The sequence below is a fragment of the Rissa tridactyla genome, chromosome 2 (assembly GCF_028500815.1).
Source record: "Rissa tridactyla isolate bRisTri1 chromosome 2, bRisTri1.patW.cur.20221130, whole genome shotgun sequence".
Classification (NCBI taxonomy): domain Eukaryota; kingdom Metazoa; phylum Chordata; class Aves; order Charadriiformes; family Laridae; genus Rissa; species Rissa tridactyla.
Genome location: NC_071467.1, coordinates 146,011,945 through 146,039,438, shown reverse-complemented (window position 1 = coordinate 146,039,438; position 27,494 = coordinate 146,011,945). Strand labels below are relative to the sequence as shown.

Genomic DNA, 27,494 nt, shown 5'->3' with positions numbered 1-27,494 from the left:
GAGAAGCAAAGGAGGGAGCGATGATAAAAACACACAAACAAAACACTCAGCACTGGTGAGGACACGCCTGGAGTAGTGTGTCCAGTTCCAGGCTCCTCAGCAAGAGAGACACATGGACATACTGGAGAGAGTCCAACGAAAGGCAACAAAGATGATGAAGGGACTGGTGCATCTCTCCTATGAGGAAAGGCTGAGAGAGCTGGGACTGTTCAACCTGGAGATGAGAAGGCTCGGGGGGATCTTACTAATATATATAAATACCTGAAGGGAGGGCGCAAAGACGACAGAGCCAGGCTTTTTTCAGTGGTGCCCAGTGACAGGACCAGAGGCGATGGGCACCAACTGAAACACAGGAGGCTCCCTCTGAACATCAGGAAATGCTTTTTCACTGTGAGGGTGACCAAGCACCGGCACAGGTTGCCCAGGGAGGTTGTGGAGTTTCTATCCTTGGAGATACTCAAAAGCCGTCTGGACACAGTCCTGGGCAACTGGCTCTATGCAGACCTGCCTGAGCAAGAGGGCTGAACCAGATGACCTCCAGAGGTGCCTTCCAACCTCAACCACTCTATGATTCTGTGTAAAGTGCTCACAAGGCTGCTCACCCACACCACCTGTGAATGCCATTTGTAAATACTTTGGTTTTGTTCTTTTGTCTTCACATTAGTGGGTTGAACTGCACTGATCCTGCCAACCCAGGGCAATTTCCACACTCTACATCTCTTCCCCTCTACTCGGTAAACAGAAGTAAACTTCTCCCTTGCTATTTCACCAGCTGGAGTTGGTCAGTGTGGCTGGTTTCTAAACGCTAGAACTCGTTTGACCTTTGCTTAGTTCACAGGGTCCCTCCCGTGCATGCCTCAGGTACAAACCTGCTTCTCAAACATGGTATGCTTAACCATGACCCACTTCCATGGTAAGAGGTATGCTCATTCCCTTCCACCATTGCCTTCAGACACCACTCATCACTAAACCAGTAGGAAAGGATCCAAGTTATCTATAGTTGTTGCTTTGCCTCTTATGTGCTGTTGGAAATATCTATTTCTAAAAGTTAATTCCCGAGGGAGGAACACTGTCTTTAATCTCCAAGGGCTTCACATACCCCAGGACACTATGTTATAAAATAGGTATGCTGCGCTCCATGTGAAGGACAGCTGATCTACAGCTCAGAGACCCATGTACATAACAGGACTTACAGCTCAGTGCCTCCACCTAAGGCCTCCACCGAGCTCCCCAACTTTTTCTCGTCTGTTGGATTGTGGTGACAGAGGTAGAGGAAGGCCAAACATAGCATAAATCCCTTCAGTATACTGTCAATAATCCAAAAGGCTCCATACTCAGTCAGTGAAATTCAAATTAAAGAAAGGAAACAAGTAAAAGAAAACTATATGGAGGTCAAACAGTAATATCATTATTAAAGAATCTACTTTGCATACACTGCAGGAGGTTAGAGTAAACACCTGTTTTATTCTGGGGAAAACATACGGTCGCTACAATTGCCCGAACCACTAACTGGAAAGCACACTGGGTGTCTTGGGAGTAACACAGAAATGACCAATACCTCCCTCTGCATGGGTTTATTAAGGTTTTCCTGTCCGGTGTTTCCCCATCCTAAACTGACACTACTTCAGGAGCCATTCTGCTCTCCCAGGCTTCCCTTCGGGGAATCCCAAAACTCATATGCAGTGCTTAAAACACAGCTGAGACGTCTCTGAGCTAGTCATGGGGAATGATGCCATACAGCATGACCCTAATTTTTCCAATTTAGGAAAGAAAAACCGTATTGCTTCTACACTTTGGCTGCTGCAGAGAATCCATGGGCAAAGGCTTGCCAAGGGTGACTGTTACACAAACCCACATCCAGCTCTGGATGTGAGCACATTTGTCTGTCACACAGAGCTCTTCTCACTAAACACTCTGTTTTAGGCATAAATAACTCCATTCCTTGCACACGTGTACAACATCTGCAGTTGAAAATTAATCAAGTACTAACATTTGTTATGTGCAAAGCAGGTATTTTTAAAGCACCTTACCAGCTTAAAAAAGTTAAACGTTTTTTGTTACCAAAAGAGAACCAAGTATCACCTAAAATTTAAAGGCAAAGAATCAAAATATCAAGTGATTTGTCCAAGGATGGACTCATGACGCTGAAGAAAACCTCAGAGGCTCAATTTAATTTTCCTGCCTTTCAAGTCTGTACTTTAAGTTACACTCACACGTGCCACACAACCTATTCATCTGAACATAGCATTAGATGTTGTTGCCTTAGGTTGAACTAAGGTGAATAAGGAAAAATCATTCCAAAATCTTGGGGTTTCAATTTTACAGTGTTCTGCCACAGGAAATCTGCATAACTGTGCTTGCAATAAGAAACTTGCAACTCAAGTGAGTAGGTTTCCAAAGAAGCAATCCTGATTTATGATTTTTAGACATATTCCTGTGTTAATCCACAGTATGATAAAAAACACTGTTGCTAAACAGTTACATGTGACTCTCTCCAACCTTAAGGAACACCCTATTATGTTTTCTCCCTTTGCTCAGTTTATGAAATAAGGTAAGTAGCGATGACTCAGAATAAACACTGAAAACACATCAATGTGTTCTCCCCAACGATTTCTAGGATTTTGATAGCATGTTTCCAAAACAGGTGGGGTTTTCCCTTCTCACAGCGAGATTAGCCCTATCAGCAGCACGCCTGCTGCAAATGGAATCAGGGTCTGACTGAGTCATGACTAGCACTCAGAGAGTAATCCTTCTCAAACCTGAACGTCATTTGGCTGCTTCAAGATCTTCCACTCCTTTAGAAATTTAGCAGACAGATTTTCATGCTTTTAAGAAGACAATGCTACCCTGCAGGAGCCCTAAGTGTAACTGGCATCTATCAAAATCATACTCAATATTCCATAAGAAGTGCTCCATCCTGCAAGAGGACATAGGCAAACTCCAGGGAAGTGAAGATTTAATTCAAATAGACAACTTCAAAACTTTTGCCTGGAGAACACAAGTGACAAATACTGGATTTCCAAGGCAACCAAACATTTGCTCTAGTCATCACAACCAAATCACTGGAGTGATAAAGAGGTTTTACAGTCTTTGTAAGGATATTTTCAAAAAGACAAATCTATGAAGAGCAAAAGAAGAGTCAAGTTTTGAGTTTCTTAAGAAAGTTAAAAACAGTTACTTAACTGCAAAAGTTTGAAAGTTGCATGCAACAGAGCGAATGAAATTCAGTAATTTTCCTTAAATGACCAGTTATTAAGAAAACTCCCTGCCTCTGAATTATTCTGATGTAAAATGTCTTTCCAACAATTAGGTTGTTCTGAAGAGAAATCCTACTTAATCCTACACTTACATCGCAATGTCTGATCATCCTACTAAACCAGAGCCCAGTTTCTCCTGGGAAAGACTGCCAGGAGGGAGGAGAGACAAGACGCCGAGGTGTGCCATGCCCAATTAGAGACAGGTTGGGGCTATCAGCCTTGGCCTGCACACCTACACCCAGGGCCTCCAGGAAAGGCAGTGGTGGGACGTGGATGGAGATGCCCAGGCAAACCTCACCTGAGGGAGCAAGAGCGGAGGCTCTGCAGCTGTGGGAAACGCTCTGCTGGGCCAAGCATAGCCTGGGGACACCGGAGAGCCAGCCAAGCCTCCCAAACATGCAAGCACTACGGCTAGATTTGCCTCACCCCTTACGCAGCAGCTCAAAAGGCTGTTGGGAGTAAGTTTTAGATGCTTTTGCTTTGGGAGGTTAATGCAGAGTCCCACTTACCAGGCAGCCCTGAAAAAGAGCTTCCACTTTCTGCTCATTTCTTGAAGAACTATCCCGATTCTGTTCTGTTATCAGAGGTTTATTTTGCCAACAAACAGGAAAATCCCTACACAAACACGTTATAGCCACAAATGAGATTGCTTGGGCTGTAGGTTTTTATAGTTCCCTGTATTTTTGAAATTAAATTGCTTAACGTACTCACACACTTCTAAATTTCCATGTACATGGCATAAAAAAATGCCTCAAAAGACCACAGAAGATACCATATGTTTATTCCACCAGTTCTCAAGAGGTTAATAAACCTCTGCCTAAGTGCTAAAATGCAATGTGAAAGACGCTCAATATTTTATTTATGCAAAAACTCATTCAAACAGGGGAGGACCACAGCTACATGGTTTTATTAATCATTTCAAAAATACAGCATTTGTCACTATGACATGAAATACGTGAGACTCCAGCATCGTCTTTTGATAACTGATCCTTAAACAATATTATCTTTATTTAGCTAGGGTTTAGGGGAGATGGTATAAAAACTGATTATCGGTGCTGTCAGATATCTAGACTTATTATGCACTCAGCATAAATTAATAATCCAAGCTTTTTTATACACAGGAACAAAAAGAAAGCAAAAGTGGATGGCACACGCAAAAGCTTGTTGTAGCAGCCTGTGGAGTTTCACTATTGAATTTAACTGAGTTAGAAAATCGCTTCAGATGCTCACTTTTCTGCAAATGTGTGTGCATGCTCATGTGGACGTACGAAATGCACGTAATGACCACAGAAAGTTCTATTTCTCTATTACCCTATCTAGGGGTTGGGTTTTTCCAAGGGGGTTTTATTGAATTCCTCTAAGAGATGCTTTATTTTATCAATAATTTCACTTCTAGGATAAAAATCAACTTTTATATGTGCAGCTACAAGGCCTCAAACTAATTTAAAATTGTTTGAAATTAATCGTGAACTTAAAATTAAATCCTGAGATTCTTCACTGTCACTCTCTTCGCTCATGTTGTCCTTCAGTGACTCACAAGTAATTGTTTGTGTGGGAAGATAAAACAAATGCCTTTTCCACAGTGCAGAGCATATGGCTTCATGGACTACAGATCTGTACAAACAGAAGTTTTACATTGATTCTAGCTTTGACTGAACAATAAAACTGTTCTTCAAGCTTTATGTAGGCCATCTATTCTATTTTACTTATCACCGAGTAAAGCAAACATCCTGGTAAGTCTGGCTGCCAAAATAACACCCCAAAAAGTGCATCCATACTTTCCCCTGAACTATCTTGCTTTAAGGAAAAACTAAGAAGAAAAAACCAAAATGTCATTTTGGTCTGGACTCAATGAAACATTTAGTTTGAAGAGCTCATTACACTTCAGTTTCAGGGACATCTAGAGCTATTAAAGAGAAAAAAAGAAAAATAAAAAAATAAAACCCAACTCACACAATTCATGGTGGATTTCTTACATTTTTCTATTGATCCTATTCCACTTTGCTGAACTGTGTAGTACAAAAGAGACTGGAATGAGATGTCCCACCTGCCTGTGAAAGGTGTCTTAAACATTGAACTGTTTTCTATGACACAGATTACTTCAATACTTTTTAGTTGAAACAGCATCAGGAAAAGACATTGAGAAGTATGTTGGAGTCCAAAACCCTAACCACCATTCTTCAGTCACCTAGGTTATTTTCAAGGTCCTTTAAAATTTCAGACCCAAAGCTTCACTCTCTGTGCAAACCAGTAAGTAACTACACAGGGTACAATGGAGCATAGAGACTGGGCAAAAATCTATTACGAGAGATGTGCAACTCTTTACAAATAGCTACAAAGATGTAATGGATTAAAAAAAAAGGAATCAGTCCATTAAAAGCTTTAAAGTTGGAAACTTTCTTTTACCTGCCAATTTTTATAACGAGTAATCAATCCATAGCATAATTACGGCAATGCCATGTTGTTTGCTGCTTTGGAGAAACTTAAGTTCTTTTCAGTTGCCGTGCTCAGTTTGTGAAAGTTTGTGCGAGTCGCACACGCAAATGAGTTCCATGTGCAGTCAGCTGCGTTTAAATTATTTTCCTCAACAACTTCTACGTTTCCTGCATCTCAAAAACATAGCTGGTTGGAATTAAAAAAAAAAATGAGGAAAAAATCCAAAATAACTAAATTAATTCCTTGAAATGTGTTGTAGAACTCAGACTGCCATAAAAGGCGCTTTTGTACTTCAAAGAGCAACTTCAATAATCAAAACAAAACATTTGCAATTGCCAGTTATATGCAAAGAATGCGCCACTTTTTAACATGTGAATTTTATTTTGATGTCTTATAGTAGAGTTCATACTCATTTTTTGGTCTCTTGATTTTTCCCCAAAGCTGCTCAGGTCTTGCCTCGGGCAGGAGCGGTGTGTGGGTGGAAGAATCCATCCATTTTGCTCACAACGTAGCAGACGAGCCTCAGGCTGCAAAATTGCAAACTTTTATGTCAGCTACCAATGCCACGCAACAGCGTGGAGTTCTTTTCAATTTTCTTGTTTTCTCTTACATCATCGACTTTTTTCAGATGTCGTTTTACACAAATGCTGAAGTAGAGAGTGTCAGATTTTAATGTGGGCGTGTTTGGGGTTTTTTTTAAGCTAGCTCTTTTGATGGACATTACATTACGTTACAATGACATGTTTTGAACTCTACAAAAGAAATCGCTTGGCAGCATCCCCACAAACATAGAATTAAGGGCAGTTCTGTAAGCTACTTGTAGTCTGTCTATCTACATTACAAAGTACGAGACAAATTCCGAATTATTTGGAAGCATGGTTTTGCTTAACCCAAAGTCTGAATTGCCTCAAAATAATCAGTACTTGAATATTTTCAGTATCACCACAATGCAATAAACATGAACAGGAAAGTATATTCAATTTTATCTGGCAAATAGTAACCTGCTACTTGAAGAACTTGCAGAAAAACGTCATTTTTTTAAAAGAAATCAGATTGGCGAGTACTGAAGTTCAAACTACAGAAAGCACAGCACTGACAGGAATTCAAAGCTGCTCAATAAGACAGGAAACATTAAAAGTAAATAATTAAAAAAACACCAAAACCTTAGTTTACATCTTACCACTTCGTAATCCTCACTGCCAAAAAGGTACATAGCTACACCTTCACGGCCTGACAGGAGCCATCCAGAGCGTCCAAAACGCCTAAAGTAACATCTTCAACTGCATCTTCAACTTCTGCGTTTGGGCCGGGCGGGCTTTCCCGCCCCACACGCTCCCGGCGCTCCTTTCCCACCACCGAACTCCTCTTTTAAGTACCGCGATCGGGCGCGGAAAGAAAACCCCGGGCTGCGAGGGGCCGAGGAACCGACGGTCCGGCGAACCGCGCGGCAGACCAACCTCCCTCCCCCGGCGGAGAGGAGCGGCGGCGGCGGCGGGCGGGCGGGCGGAGCGCGGCGGCAGCGCCGGGCGCTCGTTCAGGCTCCGGCTCCTCCTCACAGGCTGCTGGAGCTGCCCCGATTGGCTGCGGGGGGAAAAGCAGGATCGGGGGAAAAAAGCGCGTGTCAGCCCGAGGAGCGGGGTTTTTTGGGGATGGGAGAGCCCGGGAAAGGAGCGGGAGTCGCGTTTCTGGAGCGGGTGGTCGGGCGCCTTCATCAGCGAGGGGCAGCGGGAGCAAAGGCTGCCGAAGGGCGAGGCGAACACCAGGAGTTCAACTTGGAGGAGCTCGGAAGCAGGCAGCTCACAACCTGGACCACCCGAGCTCATCTACATTCATCCCGCACACCTCTGATTGATAGTTCTGCAGAACCCCACGGAGCTATCTCACTATCTATCTCCATTAAAAACAATGAAAATAAAAATCAGTCCAGGATAGTTTTCGGTTGCTATGTTTCACTCACTTCATTGCTTCCTTCTGCTGATCAATCCCAGGCTGCTCTGCCAGCGCAACACGGCGCAACTTTATAACACGGTGGCACCTAAGTAACAGAAAAGTTATACCTGCTACCCCCACAGCACGGGAAGCGGGTGCAGCGTAGGACACCACGCCATGACAGAAGAACCTGAGGCCCTGCCTCGCTCCTGGCCAACTTCCAGTCCAGGTAGAGTGGGCAGGAAAGAGTAAAAGCAGCCAAAAAGCAGGATAAAACGCTAAAGACTAAAAGACTTCGGAGACTCATTCACCAACAGCATTCCCGATCTAAAATTACAATGGGGCTTTAAAAATAAAACTCCTTAAAGATGGTTTAGGAATACAGCATAAAGCCAGGCAGACAGAAATATTGCCCTCTGGGAAAGGCTGTTCTTCACAACTGGGGAAGAGGCCACCAGCTGGCATCCAGTAACACAACCCCGATCAAAACAGCTTTAAAACAGCGCTAGGAAACCCATCCCCTCTCTGCTCAGTCCCTGAATTCCTTATAGTTCACATTGCTGATATCACTATATCCCGTAATCGGAACTATGCATAAGATGTAGCAAAAATTATGGAATAAGTAATGTCTGAAGGAGGAAACATGTGGGTGTACGCTTGCTCATTTTTATCTATAATCATGTTAATATAACATACACAACATATCATGAGAAGATACCATGAACACGTACAGCATTGAAAAACAGCTGGTGCTACTCAACTTCCTCCTCTTCCACATGGGAAAGAGAACAAGACTTCTCTCCTACCAAAACCACCCAATGAAGCAGTTCAAATACAACGTAAACATCCTCGCTGTTCCTTACCCCCCTCACCCCCCGCTTAATTTAAATAGATCTTGTCTTGACTACCTCAGTTTCTTTGCGTGAGTTAGTAGGATATTTTTCTCTCAGTCTGCCTTCTCTGTCAAAACAGACCTTTGGTCCTCTGTTGACTACACGTGATGTGACTCATGAGTCCAGATTTTTTAAGTTCTTCTACATATTCACAAGCAGAGTTAAAACCAAGCTTTATCCCCTTGGAAAGAGCAAATTAGAAATCAGAAGACATTAATTTTCCTTCCAACCATATGTTTATAAAAGAGCAGTAGTTTAATCTGTCAGCCAAACTGGTCACTTCACATTATATCAATTGCAAATTAGGCTTCAAACAAGTAATATCATAATATTGTGTTGCCAGAAAGTAAACAAAGCATGCACCATTCCTGCACGGAGGTAAATAACAGACACAAGATACGGCTAGTGGAATGTAATAATCGCTTGTCCATGTTGGTTGCCACTATTGATGCTGAATGAGTGTGGTTACATATACTTAGTAGTTTTAATGTAATTGCCTAAGCATTACTGCCCAGCTTTTTTAGCATGAAACCACACCTGTCAATACCAGGCAAAGCCACTGCCATCATCCATTACTTCACTTGTCTGATACAGCTCTTACAAGCAACTGAAATCTGGGTGCTAACTTGATTGCACCCTCCTTGGATATGGCTCTCCCAACTAAATTTGGTAAAAAAAAATAATAAATCAGCAGGAATGTCACAAATTCTCCTACCACCAAGAATAAGGAAAACACATTGCTTTTCATGTATTAAAAATTATGGTGATTTTTTTTTTTAAATAGTTTCATCAGCTCCTGTAGTTTGGGCATGAATATGAAATCAGGGAGGACTGCAGTTCACATATACTCAACAGAGACTTAGGGCATTATTCAGACTGTCACCATAAGTGACTTACATGTCACAAGTAATTCTCACTACAGACAGTACAAGCAGCCAGAGTCTGGCAGCTTGGACGGTAAATAAGCTGAATTGCTCATTGCTCTCTTGAATTGAAACATCATGACAGGTACCCAAGTCTATCTCAGGACTCCACAAAGCAAATCTGTATATAGCTTTTATGGTTCAAGAGTTAAAGTCTGCAAAAATGCCACCCCTGTTGAGGGCGTTTAAACTTAGCACAGCACTTCTGGATGACCTGTGCTCCACTCCCAGCTAAGTGACAGCAGTGGGTTTTCTCTGCGCTTCCTTCCCCCAGTGGCTCAGTGTAGCGTGGGACTGGCCAGCACTGGGCGGTCAATGTCTCGCCGGTCCTGACCCTTGCAGCAAGGCAGCACAGATGAGAATCTTATGATCCACACAGAAAGAGTGAGCGCAGAAGTGGAAACGGGAGAGACAGAGAGAGAAGTATGTTGAAAAAGAAATCTGGCAGCGATGGGACTGGAGAGGTGGTGGGAATGGGAAGGGCAGGAAACCAGAATGCAGAACAAGGAAGGAAGCAGTGTAACTGCATGACCTACAGGGAGGAGATGCGATAAACCAGGCCAGAAGACACAAATTAAGATTAGGCAAGAAAAACATTCATGGTAGGCAATGAGCATAATAGGATTTGAAAAGACCTGCACAGGGACCGCTGGGTACCTGACTAGCCTAAAGCTAGCAGGTAACCAGGGAAGACGGGAATGGTGAGGAGCAGGGCAGAGATGTTGAGATACGATGCCTGGGCAGAACTGGCTGATCAAGCAAATAGGGGCTACGGAAAAACCTGTAGGGTGGAACTTCAGCAGAGATGAAGTTTAGGACAGCAACAAAACTGGGGTAAAGGCAGAAAGTGTCAAAACCACACCAATGGCTCTATAAAAAAAGAAGGTGACAAACAAAGCTAAGGTTGAAATTGCTCCTCTCCTGCAGTGGTACTTTCCAGCAGGACCCGTGCTTGAAGATGCATGACAGAGAGCTACACAGGTACACAAACCCAACCTGATGAAGACTGGGCCTCAAGAACCAGCCTTCAAAGAAAAGCAAACTACCTGGAGGCTTGACTGTGAGAGACAAGACTTCAGTCTGAAATGATGCATAAATCACAGGGATAAAAGAAATCACTTATTTAGCTTTCTACTGTACACAAGTACTTTAGAGTAGCCCTTGCTCATCTGTAGCATCCAGGGCAGCAATAGCAATATTAAACATCTGTTAACAGAGGCAACCAGTTACAAATGCAGGTGTGTCGATATGCGTGGACTCTGTTTGCTCTGATTTTTTCTGTAAATTTTGGTCCTTTTATAAAAATCTACTAACGTGTATAACACCTGATGGGAGGGAGTGAAGAAGGCAGAGACAGACTCTTCTCAGTGGTTCCCAGTGAAAGGGCAAGAAGCAATGAGCACAGACTGAAATATAGAAAATTGAATTTAAACATAAGGAAACACTTTTTGGTTTGTTTGTTTGTTTTTTTTTTTTAACTGTGAGGGTGACTGAGCACTGGCACAGGTTGCCCAGGGAGGCTGTGGAGTCTCCATTCTTGGAGACATTCAAAAGCCATCTGGACGCAGTCCTGGGCAACTGGGTCTAGGTAGACCTGCTCCGAGCAGGTGACTGGACTAGATGACCTCCAGAGGTGCCTTCCTACCTCAGCCCCTCTGCGAAACCATAATAAATTAATACAAAAAAATATCTGATTCATGTTGATATTTTAGTGACTCTATATCTCCATCTTTATTTTCAAAGATTAAGCACAATGACTTTTCAAATTGTCTAGGAGGATGACATTTAACTCTGGTATTTAAACTCTGACCCATGTCTTTTAAGCATAGCTATGAATTATCTACACTATAAATAACTGTATATCATACTACTTCAACATAGTGCCTTTGGGAAAACAAACAGAAGAAACTGCTGACATGGTTGTCAAGGTTAATAGACTAAACAGACCTTCCTCGATAAACAAGAATCTTTCAACTTGCATCCAACAGTAACAGTTTTTTATTCAGGAACTCAAATGGAAAGCAATCAACTCTCTCTTACCTAATTCAGATTCAAATTCAAATCACAGTGAAGAATGTCAACAGCTTGTAAATGTCTTTTGCACAGCTAGCAACAAGGATTGTCTCTTGTAAACGCAGGCATATCATTCTTAAGGGAACTTTGTCAATGCTCCTTTTTTCATTTACCTGGGCCAAAAACACTGAAGAACTTGCCCCCTTTCAAGACCAAAGAGCAAGAGTTATTTCGCTTTAATTACCTACCATCAAAACTATCCTATCCCAAACCAGCACTAAATAATTGCTTAACAGTGTTACTAAAATGGGAAAATGATTAGCAAGTAATTTTTCAGTTTTTCCAATTAATTTTAGCTCTCCCATTGATTTTCTTCTGTGGTGGTCAGGATAACTGTGTGCACCACACTTCCAGCCGCATAAACTGTGGCTTGCTTACACCTCCAGGAGTGTTATTGCCCTGAGAGAGGAAGGATCTGAAGCCCAGGCCTTCTTGTTCCTCTGAACATCATCCCATCCTGAAGGATGGGCCTTTCCCAATTCTTCTCATGGCCATTGTTACTCTCTGAATGCAGAATGGCGATAACCGCGGTGTTTCGTCAGTTAAGAACAACCGGGAAATAAGACTCTGCGTTCTAAGAAACGTCCAAGTACTTTATGATAATGATAGGACTGTCTCAGCAAGGGAGACTGAAAACAAGTTAACCCAGAAGAGTTGACAGCTTGATCACAGCACCATGCTGCTCCTACACTTTCATCACAGGTAAGTCATTCAGTTTGAGTTTCCCAGAGTCCTCCTAAACGCCCCTATCTGTATGTTGCGGGGAGGGAAAGAGGGGGATGGAGTGTCCAGGACACAATTTGGCCCCCCTCCTTCACTTGTTCTGAATGACACCTTCCTTTCTTTTTTTAAGCACCCCCCGAAAAATAGCCTGGTTTGGGTCAAGTTAAAATGCGTTTTATGTGTGTGTTTGTTTGCTTTTCCTTTTCATATCAGCAGAAGTGTTGGGCAGCATCCCAGAACATGATGCAGATTCCAAACCACCAAGATGCTCTGTGATCATCTCTTGCAGACTTTGTATTGCTTTTCTGAACGTATTGGCCTCACATCTAGCCATAAAATCAAAGTCCGCTTTCTTACAGAAAATTCCATATATCATTTAGGATGTTAGTAATTCTCCTTTACAGATGGTGCACATCTGAAAGAGGATTGATAAGTAACATTTTATTCTATGAGATTTAATTTAGGTATATAATAAACTAATGTCAACTAATTCAAGATGCAATAATGAAACACTTCCTTGAGATTAATATTACATCTTAAATCTCAAAAACGAGCTTAAAATGAATGTATAATAAAATAAAATCTGATAGTATGCCCACGGAACTATTGCAATGCTATTTAAATTTTATTTTTAAACACTGAAGCTGCTTATCATTCACAGATTGTTATTGGTTATTATGGTTACCATTCTCTAACACAATCCAATCTGCCTGCGGTTTCTATTTCAGGATACAGCAGTGATAACATTAACAGCAGACTAAACTTCTCAACTTGCAAACATACATACATTAGGGGCACATGCTATCTCCTCCTGAATTGAAAGATAACATGAGTCTGTTCTCACAGCGTCACAGAAATAACAAGCTGCCATTCTTCTTGCAGTCAGATGTTAAAACATTTAACCCAACCCACCGTGAGTGTCAGGAACACAGTGAAGGTTTTGAAACCGTTTGAATTATGTATCTGTAATTCAAATACCTGTTGTATTATGGATCCTCTGCATCATTCGGATGTTGGAGAGGTGCTATAAATGCTATCAAGTTGGAAGATCTGCCCACAGGTCATTGTTCACATGCGTGGGCAAGATTTTTTATTTTGATTTTTTAAACGTAATACAGAGTCATGGGGAACATTGTCTTCTTGTAGCCTTGCAGCCATGAAGCACAGAGAATGGGGATATAGACAGAAAGAACAAGCCAAGTGCTCGACATGCCGCTGCTGCTCTAGGACGCTCGCCTGCAACTGAATGTGCAGCCAAACACTTCTGAACCAGCTGTAAATTTTGTCGGAGCTTTAAGTGGTTGGAAGAAAACTGTTGGAAAAAACAACCACATTTAAAAGAAATAATACCCCAAAGATTAAAACAGAGATAATGTTCGTTGTGCTTATTAACTGCAAGAAGGGAAATGCATATGCTTTTGAGCACAAGAACGTCAATAATAGAACCAATCTTCACAGACAACACTAAGATCTTGAAGTAAAATGTATAAAACTCACATAACCCTGGAAAAACAGCCTGTGATGGACATAGTTCCTTTAAAAATACAGCTTTCCACTGAAAAGTTACTAATCTAACTCCATAATATCACCACTACATGCTGCTACACTGAATGCTACATTAAATAAACACTGGGATTTAACCTCAGTGAAAGGCTTTTAGCTCCCTCACTCAGCACGTCTGCTCCTCAGTGCAGGGAAATGCTTCAAGTGCCACGAGCAACCCGATGATCACCAGATGCTGATCTCCTGGAGCTGGTGACTGAGGAGTAACTTTGGCTTGTGGCTGCGCACAGGACCTACCAGCAGCTACCAGGGATATTAACCACTTCTAGCCACGTCCACATCCTGAAAACTGCTCGAGGTACAGGTTGTCCTCTGGGTACTATTGCTGTCCAGTTCCCATACGTGGGGCATTGACTTCTCAACTGATGCTTCCCAGAGGAGAGGTCCGAGCCCTTGGTCCTTTAATACCGTTTTGGTTTTTAAAATTAGGTAATAATTTGGGTACCAAGTCCAACCATATCTCAAAATCACATTTATAAAAGTGCTTGTAAAACTTGAGCTATTGACATCTCCAAATTCTGTTCTCATTTCAGAAACAAAAGTGCATCTGATCAGCAGAGCCGCAACAGCAGGCCACAGGAGGCATTTTGGCACACTTTGCCCTTGTTTATGCCATTTTGGCACAAGCCATCATTCCACAATTCCATCAATTTAAGTTATTGATTCTCACCAAATGTTGTGGTTTCTTTGGCTTCATCACTTCTTCAAATCTCAGTTCCCATCTCTCATTTTTACTGTGTTTGGAACATCTATTATTTCTGATGTTCGCATTTTTGGCAATCCTAAAAGCTTTATTAATTATGTTCAATTTTTGGTGACGAATGGCTTGTACAATTTAACCAGCTCCAGTGAAATGAATTCCGGTGGAATGTGAAAGTTGGAAACCTCGCCTCAGCAGAAAGGGCTATGTATCACTTGAGACCTGCTTCAGAGCTCACAGTAGGAATTACGTGTAATTTAGGCAGCACATGGGCTGTTGCAACAGCCTCTCTCACCTACGAGGACGGGCGTCACCCTGGCACTGGAGAAACATACTTCAGTTTAATGAGCAGGGAGCCAGATGTGTAACCCTGACTAATAACTCTCAGTGTGCTGCGGTGGAATCACAGTCAGAAGAACCAGTATGGGAGCTAAACGGAGTCCGTAGTTTGCAATGTAATGGACGAAATAGCTACAGTAAGTTGTTCCTTACAGAGAACTAATGCAACATGTTACGGCGACGTTTTCAGAACTGCCCTGATGAGATGCAGCAAGAAGGTAAGATACTTTTAGTCAATCTTCCCTGTCCACTCAAATTAACTAAATCTTGTTAGCAGAGAGTAAGAACTCTCCTAGTGAATACTTAGGGCAGGGTGGAAAGGTCTTCCCTCTCCTACACTGAAACGCTACATATTTTTTCCAAGTTATATTCTCCTAGATTCGTGTAAAATTGTGATTTTTCATTACATTTTACTGTTTAGTGCATTTTTTCCCCTCCTTCTTGCTACGATCCACAATCGGAGTTCATAAAAAGACTGCTCTGAACAGCCTGGTACCCCAGTGCTGTCAATACTGAAAGCTCATGCATCAAACCAAAGCGCATACCTCAGACCACATTTCTGTGTAGGGCTCGACTTCTCTGTCTGAGACTGAAGGGCTCTAATACTCTAAGAAAGGCACTCCAGCGTTTTCTGCATCCCAGTTAAGAGTTTTAAAGGTGAGCCTGCTAGTGTGATTCAGCAGTCATCCCCCACTACCTTTTTCAGGTTCAAATCCATAATACTAAGGTGAGTTGGGTGAGGATTTCTGAAGTTACTGAGAAACTCCTCCTAAGTACAAAAAAATTACTAGGCAATTGATTTACCACGATGAAAAAAGTTAACAGCATAAGAATTCTGATCAAATCCATAATTTTGCTCTTAATATGGTAGTGACCTATAAAAAGACAGCATTTTGAATTCCAAGGCATAACAATTTCTCCTCTCCTAAATTCATAAAACTGAACCTAAGTTGTATGTTGTGCTGTACATGACATGAACGGAATAATGGATTTACACTAAACCAGACTCAATGCAGAAAATTGCTTTTAAAATTTAAGACGGAAATGATTGGCTCCAGCAATTTAGTTCAGACACCTTAAGCTTCTCCTAAAATGAAAGACTTCTGCCATCACCATGCTAGTTGCTTTGTTTAAGTCTACGCAAATTCTAAGGAAGCTGGGAGATCCATGTGAAAACACAGCAATAGAAGCTGATCACATTTTCTTGAGAGAAAATATTCAGCCAGAAAATACCATGATGTTCTGGGAACTCAGTGATTTACTTTGAATTTGGCAGAAAGTTATCAAAGTGCTTAGCTTGAAAATGACTTTTCTAGCATTCCATCATAGCATAAGCTATGGAAACTATTATATAATTAAGCATTAGCCAAAGTGACCCCGTTTCTGAGATGAACTGGAAATATTGCTGAAAAGCAGTATTTCAAAAGTTCAAACAGTACTTTTTCCAATGCCTTACACATATTCATTTACTAGTTTCTAGTAAGCAAATACTGAAGAGGTTACTCTGATTTGAATAGAATAGAATACTATGATTTGAAAATACTGGTTTCATTGTTACATTATTAAAAGGCAAGAAATAATGCATACTTCATTGTCATATAATGATAAAGTGTATGTGAATGTGACATAAAAATGAAAACCCAAAACAAAACATAAAAAAAACCCAACCAGAAACTTTCAAACAAAAAACAGTCCCTGAATGGTGCTTAAATAAACAAGCAGAATCATAGAATAGTTTGGGTTGAAGACACCTTTAAAGGTCATCGAGTCCAACCCCCCAATCATAAGGCTCTTAATAAGAGAGAAAAGTGTAAAGCCCAAGCATGTCTGGGTCACACAAATTTTCAAAGAGCCTCTATCCTGCTGAACTGAGCTGCTGAACTGCGTACTTACAAGGCTGTGCTGAATTGCACAGAAAGGATAATACACACCTGACCGAGGACTTTGTCAAACTGAGAACACGCTAAGTTACGTTACAACTATTGCAACTGTGAGCCAGTCTTTCTACTGACATCCTTTGATCAGCATGAGCCTACTCAAAGTGCAATTCAGCTTTTATACCTAGAATTGCCAGCAGAGCTTCACAATTATATTTTTTTTCTGATACTAATATTCTATCAATACAATTAACTAACAAGCTAATAATTTTTAAGCAATGAATATTCTAAATCGTCAATCTGTCAGCATCCTTTCGGCAGCCTCAAAACATTCAGAACAAAAGAGAAATTTACATCCATTAAAATACAGCAAAACGCAATGTATAATTAATGACGAGCTGAAGAAAAACAAGTTGTTTTGTGAACAGCAGAAGTAACGAAGCCTGGTTTCCCACACACACCTCCACAATACCTTCAGCTCTCTCTCATTTTCCCTACACACCACATGCTCCATACCCTCGGTTCCCCTCCCCAAACTCCCCTTCCCTTTCCGCGAGCTGCTGGTGGAACAAGAGGCAGCATTTGTTTCAGCTACTCTGGAGTTAACGCCGTGCTCATGGGCTGGCTGGATGCTATCTTTTGGATGCTAGAGGAGCCCAGAGAGCGCCTTGACTCTCGCACACTGGCATGTCGAGCAAATGGCTTTAACAGCTCCATCCAGCCCCCAAGAAGGTCTGTTATAAGCACTCAGTTCTTCTGAGACCTCCGCAAGACTGATTTAAATTGGCCATAGGATTGAAGTTACTGAGAAGCACAACTAACAGATGGAAAGTGGGATTGCATAAATCTTGTCTTAGGAAACCAACCTAAAAATCAGAGCTGTTATACAAAGACTGTCCATACGCTTTAATACTCAGCAGCGTGTTTAAATATAAGATGATGGCATGAGCAGCAATGTAAACATTTAGCCTGTCAGTCAGTATGGAGAATTTTCAACTGTCTTTTTCACAGAACATTGGTTGCTGTTATTAAGCAGTTGCAAGCGCAACATAAACCACAGGCTTTCACGCAGTGTATATGCAGCACCAGCAGTGCGTGAACATTTGCAAATATTGTACTTACAACAAAGGACTTCAGGGATCAGAAATAAAAAAAAAAAAGCAAAAAGTCCTATGTGTGTAAATAGAAAATACATAAATAATAGAAAAACCTATTTTCACAATTAATAACATCATCTGTATTTTGGCCCATAGCAAAAAGTCACTTTAAAATAGAGCAGCCCAGTGGTTTAGTAGCCTACAAGATGGACATCTCAAAATGCAATGAAGTTTCAAGGCACTTTACCTCCCCTCCTTCTACACCATTTTTATGCTGCACTTCCATCCTGGGATGCAAAGAGCAGAATTCATCCTTTCAATTTTATCAGTTCTGAGGCTGGTTAACTGCAATTTGAAAACTGAATAAAAAATAGCAGCAGCAATTAAATATTCCACTGATGCTAAAAACATAAATTCAGGAAAATCTGGGCAAATTGGCAAAAGGCAGGATGTCACTTCTCTGCATAGTGGGATAGGTAAGGACAAAATAACAGCCACAGGAGACCACAAGGAATTACTGCGCCGGATGTGCTTACACTTTCTGGCAGTTACAGAAGTTTCCATATTGAAGAATTTCTATGTCACAAGGACTGCGTTGGTGGTGAAAACATGTCAGTGGTTATGCAATAAGTATTATTTTATTTCATCCTACTGTAGCATTTTAATTGACTTGGATACTTCAGGGGTCAACTTGTTACAAGGGACATGCTGAAATTTGGCAATTCAGAAAAAAGTACCCATTAAAGGGTTATCTGACTTTCTGCCCAATTATCCAATTTGTATCCACTTTTGATGCAACATCTGTTATTAAGAGACTGATATCAATAGTTAATTTACTTAATTATACGTGCCAAGAAATATGAGAGAAAAAGTTCTCAAGCTATATCTCTTTTTTTAATCTTCCAAATCTTCCCACTACTTTCCTTTCGGCCATCTAAACAATTCCTTTTTCAATTAGACAGTGTTTGAGGACTAGTACTGCTAAACCCAAACTAATTTCCAAGCACAGCTTCCTTTAAAATGCTTCTGAACAAGAAGTGACTACAGCCAAAATGACAAAGTTAAATGGTCTCTTCCCCTCATGACACATCTAGAAACTAGGATAGAAACTGAGGAAATATGAAATGAATGGTCATCAACCATCACTTTAAAGACGGGTTGACCAAATGTTCAGAAATCCACATAATACACATGGCTGAATCCCTTCAGCCAAATTTTATTCTTTTCTGCCTGTATTCCGCTTCACCTTTCCTGCTTTGTTGCTGCTTCTCAGTCCACGAGGGCTGCCCATCCCCAGCGCCGCTCCCTGCGATCCCCTTACCCTGTCAAACAGTAACTTCTTCCTCCGTCCACCAGGACCTCTATGACTATGCATGGACTTCTTTGGACCTCTGTGATATCAGGTTAAAGCTTTCTTTTACTCTATAGCCCAGATAAATCAAACCCTTGATGACATTATTTGATGATCAGTAGACAAAAAGATTAAAATGTTGCATGGGAACGTGGACATTATTTGAGCTAAGTTCTAACACCAGGTAGCTTCTCTTTAGGAAAACAGTATTTTTCAATTTATTTTTTTTTTATTTTACACTCTTTTCCCACCAAAAAATTTATTCTCCAATTTTTCCATGTTTATAATTGTATTGGGATTGTCAGAGAATCCCAATACACACTAACTCATCAGAACTCTTAAGAACTGCTTGCAAAAGATACATATTAAAACTTAAAGACTTAAGCTTTTAAGTATATTAATTACATAAGAAAAAAAGCTAAAGACAGCTATCGCTACAGTTGGACTCGATGATCTTAAGGGTCTTTTCCAACCTAAATGATTCTGTGATTCTAGTAGTAGCTGATTTCTGCTGTTCTGAACATCCGTGCTGGAAACAAATCCAGCGGAGTTGTATATGGTAGTTGTATACCTTCCTACTTCATGGCACACTTCCATTGTTGCATCATCCCCCCCCAAACATACGATACGAGCACATTTCTAAATTGAGTAAAGAAAAGTTGACCATAGGAGAAGGACAGAATGGATGTTAGCAATAACTACTCCTATGTGGAGTTCCCTAAATAATCCAGGAATAGGAGTTATACAGATCTGATTTCCTTCCCGAAGAAAGGTGTGGAGCAGCCGTTACACAAGACACCGTCCCTGGGTTTTCTCTGAGTAACTCTGGAAAGCTACTGTCATGCCTCTGGTACACTTCTTTTACTGCAACTATATTAAAATCTCTCATAGAAGTTATAGAAAGCAGCAAGCTTAAGCCAAACATTTGGCTTAAGTTTATGCCTACATTACTTTTATTATTTTAATCTCCATCCTTTGTTTTCTACAGTGTAGAAAAGAAAACAAAGCACATTCAATTAGAACTTTAAAAAAACCTATTTGTCATCTATTTATATTTTATTTCACCAGCACAGCTGTAGTGGGATATCGGCGACTATATACATAAGTCCCTGCCCCAGGATACCCGCACCTGGTCAAATGCTGCCAAAGCAAAATCATGAACCTGTTACAACTTAATCCAAACCAAAGATAATACAGAGTGTAACATCTGTGTCTGTAAAGAGAATGTACTTCAAACTACTGCCAGCAGAGAGTCCCATTGCTCTCATATTGAGGAGAAAACAATCATTTAGCACAATCCCAAAAACAACCCACAGAACAAACAGCAAGCTACCTCGTTTTAACGGTTTTAATAGGCTTATAGACAGAAGCTCTCTCAGCAACAGCCACCTGTGAGCGCTTTCCCTTCCCCTCGGCTCCAGTTTTTACCGTTTTTCAAGGTGACAGCAAGTTAGTACATTTTTTAAAAGGAAGCTCAAAAGTACAGTTTGGACATCCACGAAACGGCTGGCACATTTTTCAACAACATTTGAGCTTGGCTAGACGAGAGCAAAGTGAAACAGTTTAGCTGTAATTAAGTTAACTTGCAAGCCAGCCCCTACGTTGCATTGTAAAATTGAAGGGCTCCCGAGCATCTGGCCTGCACTCCTTCGACATATGCTTACCCCAGGAGTCATGTGCTTAGTTTGAGGAGACATCAGGCGTCTGTCAAGCATGTCAGCCTCGCTCCACGCGGGCCAGCCCTTCCAGCAGCAGCAACGCTTCTGACAGGAGCAAAACCTCCGACGCGAAGCAGCGCGCCAGCGAAAACTTCAGCAAATCATCCTGCATTAACCATCGTTTGAAACACTCCTCCGTCTAAGGCCTGGTTTAAAGTGCCCAGCTTTTGCCTATATGGAGCGATAGTGTTTGCTGGCGATTTCTCTCAGCTCTTGATCTGATTCAGTCCCTATGTTAGGTTACAGCTCAGCAGAGAGCCCGTCACCATCAATTACCAAGGAGGAGTGGGAGGGCTCCGCGCGCCCGGTGACGTCAGCCGCTGTAGGAACGAAGCCTGCACACTTGCTGGAGTAACATAACATTTGATTAATCTCAGATGCATGCCTGGCAGCACACATGGCCTCCTGTTAACATACAACAACTGGCTGTGCTGCCAGAAACAAATCACAGAGAAGTCTCTGAACGTGAACACTGGATGATCGATTTCTTGATGTTTGTGGATATGGATTTTTTTCTTTCTTTCTTTTTTCCCCCCGCTCCTGAATAGAGAAATTAGGCACTGGAATTTCAAGTTGGAAATCTCAATTAGGTTGGAAATCTCCCCTGTAACAGGAAAATTATGCTTGACCACAATTAAGGTAAAAGACATATTATGGTAGAAGATGCATTCAAATGAACCTTAATCATGGTTCTTTATAAAACCTGCCATCCTAAAAACAAACTCACTAGATACATCAGCATAGCAGTACTTCCATGCGTTTGCCAGTCCACTCAAATCGTCAGGAAAACTCACACGCATAATATTATTGACCCTAATGAGTTTAAGAGTTTGCAAGATTAGGGTCAACTGGCTTAAAATAGGTTAAAAGTAAATAAGAATGAAGAAGACATGTCTGTATTGGTCAGGGGCTTCTGGAGGTGCAGAAGGAGAAGGCAGGAACAGGCACGGAACGGTATGAACAGAGAAAGAGCTGCGGAGAAGCCGCTTTCTGCTCCTGCTACCACTGAGATAATAAATGAGGAGGCAGTGACTCCGGAGAGTAGCAACAAGCACAAACATTTTTTTTGGCTCCAGCTGCTCAGTGAGCTAGGCAGTCTTCTCTGCTTACGCCTCGAGACTGGTCTTTAATAGGCATGCTAGGCGAGCAAAGCCCCATAAAGTCAAAACTCCAGTCTGTTGGAGCTGAAAACATTGCCTATTTTCAAAAGCCAAACTCTTAACACTGATTATGCTCCGTAAAGTCGATGGTAGTTGGGAGAGCGAAGGGCAGACCCCACCTATATACCTCACAATAAGAATCAAAACAGAGTCATTATTATTTTTATTTTTTTTTTAAATAAAGACTTCAGACTGGCTTCCATTTATATTAACGGATTTCTAGACATAGTTTCACACAGCCACTCTTAAGGTGTACCAAGGTCAGTATAGAGTTATCCTCTTCCCTCCCCCCACAACTTAAAATGGGATTTCTTATTTATATTAGCTGCATACCATATTGCTAACTACTCTAACTCACTGAAACTAGAAGTGACTTTTGGTTTACACATGATCAGGTTTGCTTTTTTTCTTCAAGGGGAGGCTGGGAATGCAGGATTGTTAAAATTTTGCCACTGCTTCAGAAACCAATATCCATGTTATGTTCACTTCAGATACCAAAACAGAATTAAATAAGTAGAAAACTTGCATAAGCTTTTGATGATCGCCAAATATTTACTTCTCATGAAACAGATATTTCTATTTACCTGAAATAGCAGCAAAGAAAAATACCCAGAACATTGACAACCTCTTGCGTAACGTATTTTGACTTCCACAAGGCACTTCTAGGATGCATTATTAAACTGGAAATGTTAAAACAACTACTGTTTTCAGAGGAAGCAAACAGTAAAACTTCAGCGAATACAATTTTAGACGGCTGTGAGAAGTATAGCAATTTCTGATGCAATACTGTATTAATAAAGTGGGGTTTTTTACAGTACAATTACTGAGCTAGCTTTCTGGCAAAACTGTCATCCTTAAAAAGTTTAACACATGCTGTGGGACACAAATACCTTGGGGCAAATCAGAACTGCTCTGAAGAATATACAATCACAGTCCCAGCTGGAATATCGCAATTAGGACAGGGCAGCTCTGATTCCAGAGGCTTATTTTCTGCCCTTCAGCGGATTTTACAGAATGCTGAAACTCAGCTTGCAAGACCAGGCTGTCATCATGGCAAATTTTGGCATTACAATATTGAAACAAAAGAACTTTGTACTAGAAAACACAGAAATAAGATGACTTAAGCTTCAGAAACAGCAATAGAGAAATTCCCTGGTACTGATCACAAAGTTTCAAAAGCTCCCTAAATCTTCTAGCCATAGAATAGAAACAGCCTCTTGTTCTTTCTTTTTATTTTAATTTTTTTAAACTTCTGAGCAGCAGACAGTCACAGAACTAGCGTGTAGTAAATGCGAGATGACTTCTGCCCTTTGTTGCCCAAGAGGGTGAACTGTCACCTAAGCAGCACGAGGTCTGTTAAAAGCTGCCTGCTGTGCGTAACCTGACAAATTAATTAAGGTGCCTTAGAACAAAAGTGAGTGACCTTCAGTCACTTACAGAAAAATATAAGGTCTTTATTAAGAGAACAGAAACACATTTCGTCCAATGATTACTATTTTCATTCATTCTTTAAACCTGCATAGCACTAAAGGAGAAGTAGCTTTAACATTAAATCTTAACACTCCGTATTTGCACAGTGCTTTCATAAGAAGTCTCAACCAGTTTTAAACACAACCTTATGAAATTTTACTATGTTTGGACTATAAATGCCATTAAGCACATGAGAAAACAGAAGCTTGTGAATGTTTAAGTTTTTTTGGTTTTGTCTTTTTGTTTAACAAAGCAAGGTACCTGGACTCTGCTTCTTTCCATCCCAAGTTGAAAATGGGTGTCTGTCTAAAAAAGTTCTTGTTGACAAACCAGATCAAAAATGAGTAAATGAGTTGTTAGAGATCACAACACTCAATAACTCAGAAGTAATGAAAGCTTAGACATATGAGTAATTTTTGTCATCACCAAGTTATTGTGCATCAGCTGATCTATATGTGGACATGTGGGCATGCTTAGCATATGGCAAGCAAATTAAAGCAATTTATTGTAATTCTGCCTCGTTATGGATTATGTTATCTGGCATTTTCTGATGGATAAATGCATGAACAGGTAATGCATAGCAACTTGTAAATCCATGTATCTAAACCTTATATATATATACACACACACACACACACACATACACACACACAGGAGAATTGTTCTGTCTCTCCTTTCCTTCCCATTTTAAAAGCAGATAATGCATTTGTTTTTCTTCAGTTATCTGGGATATCATATTTGCTTTTATTCAGTCATCAAGTACCTCATCAGTCTTAACACAATCTCTCAAAAGATAACTTCACGTTTCTGAGATTCCTCAGCCAACTCTTTAGGCATCCAAGTATCCCATACAAAAACCTCCGGTTAAGTAGGGTCCAAGCTGTTCCCTTTCTCTACGTGAATGTGAATATTTAGCCGTTTGCCATTGATGTAAGTTACAAATGTTACCACTTGGTAAGAGTCAACTTTAGAAGAGCTTCCTTTACCCTTTTGGAAGACACATTCTGACCAAAAGACATCAAGGTATTAAAATCCCTCATTTATTTAACATGACAAGACAGTAGAACACTGTATAGGCCTACGCAAAGCTGATATATATGAATTTTGACATCTGCAACATTTCTGTTGAGAAGACAGATGATAAATTAGTCAAAGCTCACACCGAGTCAACAACTCAGTAGCAAACAGACTCAAACCCAGATTTCCTAAATTGCTGCAACAGCCTTTCCCCAGAAAACACGCAAAACCACCCAAATCCTGTCGGCAGGAGACCGCTCGGTTCCCTAGCACATCCCGAAGTTCATGAAGGTTTCTCAGGTTCATTGTTCCCTCTCAGATCTTTACCAAAGGGCCATTCCGCTTGGTGTTTTGCACACTAAATGAATAGGGCCACTCACGCAGCAGAGTCCCAGGGGAGATGCTGCAAGAGTGGCTGGTTGATACTTGTGGCAAAAGAAAATAATCCATTCGCTCACCCAGCACGGTGGGAGCTGAGCTGTAGGACAGCCCCCCGCTTCCCGACTACACTCTGCCTGGTTTGAATGAGGGACACAAACAGCGTCTCCCACCTCCAAGGAAAAGTTTCTTTACTATCAGATATAAAGTCAATCTCTTGTTTTTGTCTCGGTGGCCAATGAAAAGTAAACTATTTTGTAGAAGTGGGAGAGGGCTCAAGGTGAAAAATCCATCACAGAATACGGGAGAAAATTCCGTAATGCCTAAATATTGCAAAATAGGCTTGAAGGTTTGAAACAGGTGAGTACTCAAACCAGCAGGGTTACTGGCTATAACACAGAGAGAAGATTTATTTTTTTTTTTTAATAATGGCAAGCTGACTTGATTCAATACCTACTGTGAGAAAAAGGTTCACAGCTATGTTTTACAGTTAAAATACATCCCAAGAGTGCCTGGTTTACCAAGAACTGCACCTTCATGTTCCTCATTTTTGACCAGCTAACTTAAGGAATTTGTCTTGCAAACTGTTGGTCCTGAGAAAGAGCAACAGTTGCATCTGAGAGAAAAGTGTTGCATCTTTGTGGATGCTGATCTTCCTAACTTCTGAGTACACACTGCTTTGCCAAAAATCACTTTCATGGAAAAATGTGGAATTCCACCAGTCTAAATGCACTCTCACCTTTACATGACACTGCCTTACTGCAAGATCCACAAGGCAGGATCACTCTGCAGGAGTACGTCAAGGTCAGGTGTTGGTTAGGAAAGCAGCATTCACAGAGCACCAACAGATCATTTCTAATTTCTGCAGAGAAGGAACTTCATCACTAGATGAAAATTTAAGTTCCCTGATGGCACTGAAAGATGTGTTAGGAAATTAACAGGAATCTGAGTGCAGCACATAAAACATACACATCACACAAAACAGCTAAACTAGCAATTTAAGTAAGTAAACATCACTGCTTAGAGCAGAGCTCTTGGCCCTCTCCACTCCTGCCCCCATCCCTGGTATCTCCAGCAGTGCCTTCCCTCCCCTCTGCTGGTCCCAGCACTTGTCAGACCCCTCCAGGAGGAGACAGACATACCTAGCCTAGTGGGAAACTCAGGGTTTGGGGTTTTTCTCTTTTTCGTATTTTTTTTTTCTGCCGTATCAGTAAAATGAAATATCTAAAGGGAACAAAAGCAAGGCAAAGGATGTCGGTAGCAGTGGGGCAACAAGCCTTCACCACCCAAACCGCACTGTGAAGCATTATGAGATAACCCACCAAGGGCCTAACTCTTTTGTGAGTTTAATCAAACTTTTGTGAGTTTAATTTCTATTTTGCAATGCATAGCAATAGCTATGCAATATAATGCTGTAGTTGTTTAAAAGCAGAAAAGACATCCACTTCAAAACAAGTATCTCACACTCAAAACATTAATAATTAACCACCCACACACAAGCACTTACTCAAGTAAACAGAAAAAATGACAGCTGAGATACATACAGTTGTGCTTAACATTTAAATGAAGTCTTGTTTTATTAAAGATAATTCATGTCACATTTTTCCTCTTCAAAGTACAAATTTAACTCCAGCCACAGTGAATAAGGCACACCCCTCCATCCATAGATTTTGATTTTATACTTACAATAGCTACAGACAATGTTAGCTTACTGCAATCTCCTTCGATGTTAATTCTCCTGAAAACGTTCTTATTGGCGTGATCTGAAGCCCACAAGGCTCTCTTCGGTTGGCTTTAGATTAGGCCCTTACATAACTGTAACATCTGGGGCCCATTTCTGCCATGCAAGTTCCAACAGACACAATTCTGTGTGTATAAATTCATTTCTATTTAACAGACGTCTGTATTTTTGAAAAGCTGAGCTGATCTGCAATTCTGTTCAATCAAACACACAAGTTAATACATATTGTCCCAAAAAGGAGTGAAATAAATAATGCTATTTTGTATGACATAAATCCTAAATGTATTCCAGTGTGTTATTTTAACTTCTGTGCTTTGCAAATTCATATCCATCTCTGCACAGAGGATAAAAACCACAGCAGACCATTATCGCCACAGCTGGAACTACTGGAAGGGAGAAGGTCCAGGGTCAGTACTCCTCCCCTACATTATTTTTACACAAAGTATCCAAAGTATTATATATACTTTGTAAATCCTAGAATAAACTGTGATCTTCCTCAGGAGACAGCAAAGCGATCTAACAGTGAAGTAGAAACAACATGAAGTACCGTTGCACAGCCCACATAAAGCAATTGTAAATATGTGCATATTTGTTTATGTGCAACTCCAAAGTGAAGTCTGGAAGGGATTGCTATCAATTAGTGAAAGCTCTCCATACGATAGCTTGTTAGGCTATACGTAATGAAGAAATATAACAAACTGTTATAACCTTTCTTCTTACGGATAATTTTCCTCGAGTGAAGAACAATTAGGATTTCTTGTAAAGTTACGTTTTTTTCCCCTACCGACAATAAAAACGTAACATAAGGATATCCATATCCATCCTTGTAATTGCACAAACAATAAAATA

General features: G+C 40.9%; 1 protein-coding gene across 4 annotated transcripts in view; it reads right to left on the bottom strand.

The window, feature by feature from the left end:
* The window catches only part of CACNB2 (calcium voltage-gated channel auxiliary subunit beta 2), a 258,923-nt gene that overhangs the window by 109,608 nt on the left and 121,821 nt on the right, over positions 1-27,494 (bottom strand). The window contains exon 1 of one of the 4 annotated variants that reach the window (XM_054193187.1): positions 20,826-21,142. The exons of 2 other annotated variants lie outside the window; for them this stretch is intronic. In XM_054193187.1, the coding sequence (XP_054049162.1) occupies positions 20,826-20,876 (51 nt within the window). In that variant the 5' untranslated portion in view covers positions 20,877-21,142. Of the gene's footprint in view, positions 1-6,873; positions 7,168-20,825; positions 21,143-27,494 lie in introns of those variants that run through there. One more of the 4 variants, XM_054193189.1, reaches the window with a different exon arrangement.